Source organism: Colobus angolensis, unplaced genomic scaffold, assembly GCF_000951035.1.
Source record: "Colobus angolensis palliatus isolate OR3802 unplaced genomic scaffold, Cang.pa_1.0 Scaffold5, whole genome shotgun sequence".
NCBI lineage: Eukaryota > Metazoa > Chordata > Mammalia > Primates > Cercopithecidae > Colobus > Colobus angolensis.
The window spans coordinates 1,429,103-1,431,797 of record NW_012118487.1 but is presented as its reverse complement, the minus strand read 5'-3'; the positions used below and the strand labels follow the sequence as shown (position 1 = coordinate 1,431,797).

General features: G+C 43.9%; 1 protein-coding gene across 2 annotated transcripts in view; it reads left to right on the top strand.

Annotated features, from left to right (window-relative positions):
• Positions 1-2,695, top strand: part of FAM149A (family with sequence similarity 149, member A) — a 64,640-nt gene that overhangs the window by 46,550 nt on the left and 15,395 nt on the right. For both annotated transcript variants that reach the window (XM_011959517.1, XM_011959518.1), the window contains 3 exons: positions 649-839; positions 2,231-2,343; positions 2,392-2,433. In XM_011959517.1, coding sequence (XP_011814907.1) covers positions 649-839; positions 2,231-2,343; positions 2,392-2,433 — 346 coding nt within the window. The remainder of the gene's footprint in view (positions 1-648; positions 840-2,230; positions 2,344-2,391; positions 2,434-2,695) is intronic.

Sequence of the window (2,695 nt, the reverse complement as noted above, 5' to 3'; positions counted from 1 at the left end):
GCTCCCGCATGTGTGTAAACTAAACAACCCGCTCCCGCGTGTGTGTAAACTGAACAACCCGCTCCCGCGTGTGTGTAAACTAAACAACCCGCTCCCGAATATGTGTAAACTGAACAACCCGCTCCTCAACAACCAGGCAGTAGGTCAAAGAAGAAATCAAAAGGGAAATCAAAAACATAATGAGACAAATTAAAATGGAAACACAACCTATTAAAACCAAACTTACGGGATACAGTCGAAGCAGTTCTAAGAGGGAAGCCTGTGGCAATGGATGCCTACATTGAGAAAAAAGAAATATCTGAAATAAACCACCTAACTTTATACTTGAAGGAATGAGAAAAAGAACAAAGTAAGCCCAGATTTAGTAGAAGGAAGGAAATAACAAAGCTCCGAGCCGAAATAAATGAAGAGACTAGAAAAAGAGAAAGATCAGTGAAACCAAGACGTGGTTTCTTGTTTTGTTCCCCCCACCCAGTTTTATTCATGTGTAATTGACAAGATATATATATGTTGAAAGAGAACAATGCTGTTTAATGAAGAATGTTTATTAATATATGTATAAATGTATATACATGAGTGTGTGTAGATAGAATTATTTTAACTCTAAGCCTTGATATTTTAGTAATTGGAGTGGGTTTTTATTCTTAGTGATGATCAATGTCTTGAACAAAAACCAGCTCAGCCTGGTAGGAAAAGGCACAAACTGGGACTTCCTCCTGTTTCCCCTCATGACTGTGTCAAAGATGCCGTGACAGCAGAAGTGTTTGATCACGTCTGGACAAATATGGTAGAACTTTTGGAAGAGCTCATTAGAAAGCACTGGGAAACTACACTCACAGGTACTTACATGCAGAATTGGCTTAATGAAAAGAAAAAGTCCCTGTTCCTCAGCCCTGGGCTCCTGCTCCCCAGGAGCCAGACCTAGAACATGATCAGTGAGAAGAAAAGTGGGCGTTCTGACTTTACTCACGAGTGCTCCTTAGTCCCTTCAAAAAGGACGCTATTTTTTTGGGTTATAAAAAATAATGCAGGGCTGGCTGGGTGTGGTGGCTCACGCCTGTAATCTCAGCACTTTGGGAGGCCGAGGCAGGTAGATCACCTGAGGTCAGGAGTTCAAGGCCAGCCTCGCCAACATGATGAAACCCTGTTTCTACTAAAAATACAAAAATTAGCCGGGCATGGTGGCACATGCCTGTAATCCCAGCTACTCGGGAGGCTGAGGCAGTAGAATTGCTTGAACCCAGGAGTTGGAGGTTGCAGTGAGCTGAGATTGTGCCATTGCGCTCCAGCCTGGGCAACGAGAATGAAACTCCATCTCAAAAAAAAAAAAAAAAAAAAAGAATGCAGGGCAGACATGGTGACTCAGAACTTTGGGAGACCAAGGCAGGAGAATTACTTGAACCCAGAGGTTCAAGGCCAGCTCAGCTTGGGCAACATAGCAAGACCCTGTCTCTTCAAAAAATACAAATAAAAAGCCAGGCGTGGTGGCAAGTGTCTGTAGGCCCAGCTACTCAGGAGGCTGAGCTGGGAGGACCCCTTGAGCTCAGGAATTCAATATTAAAAGTAAGCTATGATCGCGCCACTGCATTCCATCCTGGGCAAAAATGTGAAACCATCTGCCCCCCAAAAATAACAGTGCATATGCAGTCTGGAAAACATACAGAAATACACAAGAACAAGGCTAGAAGTCATGTTTTTTGTTATAGTAAAAATAATTTACCTAACTAATTTCTAATAATGAGAGACTTGTTTTTAATTTTTCAGGACATTATCTGTAATGTAAAATGTAAATATAGCTAAATGAATAATCCTTTAGTTATCTTCAACATATAAAATATTCTCTAAATATAACATTGAACAAAACAAATCATAAAAATGTCAGTGATGGACATTAATGACCAGTTTTATTAATCAATTTGTACAATAAGGCAATAATCATGTTAACCTAAATCCTGTTCTTTTTCCAGTATTTAAGGAGTTAGTTGGGCTTTGTGACATGCTGAGAATCTTTATTGCCTGCTGTATAATCCGCTTCTCATGCCACTGCAACCACAGTTACAGCAGCCAGTTGCTCCATACGGGTCACTGCCCTCCGGAGTAATGTGCGTAGTGGCCGTAGCATGGACTCGTGGTAGCTCAAGAACAAATATTCTCTTTTAAGAGTGAATTTTAAGTATTTGTATTAGATAAGCTGATGTTTCTTATCATATTGATTCTTCTTTTGATACAGAAGGGAAAAAACAGAGAGAAAAATTGAAAGTAGCTGGAAACAGATTTCCACACGTCCTCATTCCACACACTCACGCTGGTGGGGCCAGCGGCCCCCCGTCCGGAAACTCCGAGGCTCACGGCATCTCCCGAGCCAGCGGCCCCCCGTCCGGAAACTCCGAGGCTCACGGCATCTCCCTGGCTTCTCGTCTGAACCCGCCCCAGGTCGGTGCTTTCACACCCTTCTCCCCCTCGCCTTCAATCTGTGCGTCTCTCACCTCAGTTTGTCAGGAGCGCCGTTCTAGTAAGCTGTAGTATTGAGATACGTGGGGCTGCTTGCCATGCTGCCTGCAGAGGGGTCCATGCAGGCTTTCCACGGTGACAGGGGTCCCTGCAGGCTTTCCACGGTGACAGGGGTCCATGCAGGCTTTCCACGGTGACAGGGGTCCATGCAGACTTTCCACGGTGACAGGGGTCCATGCAGGCT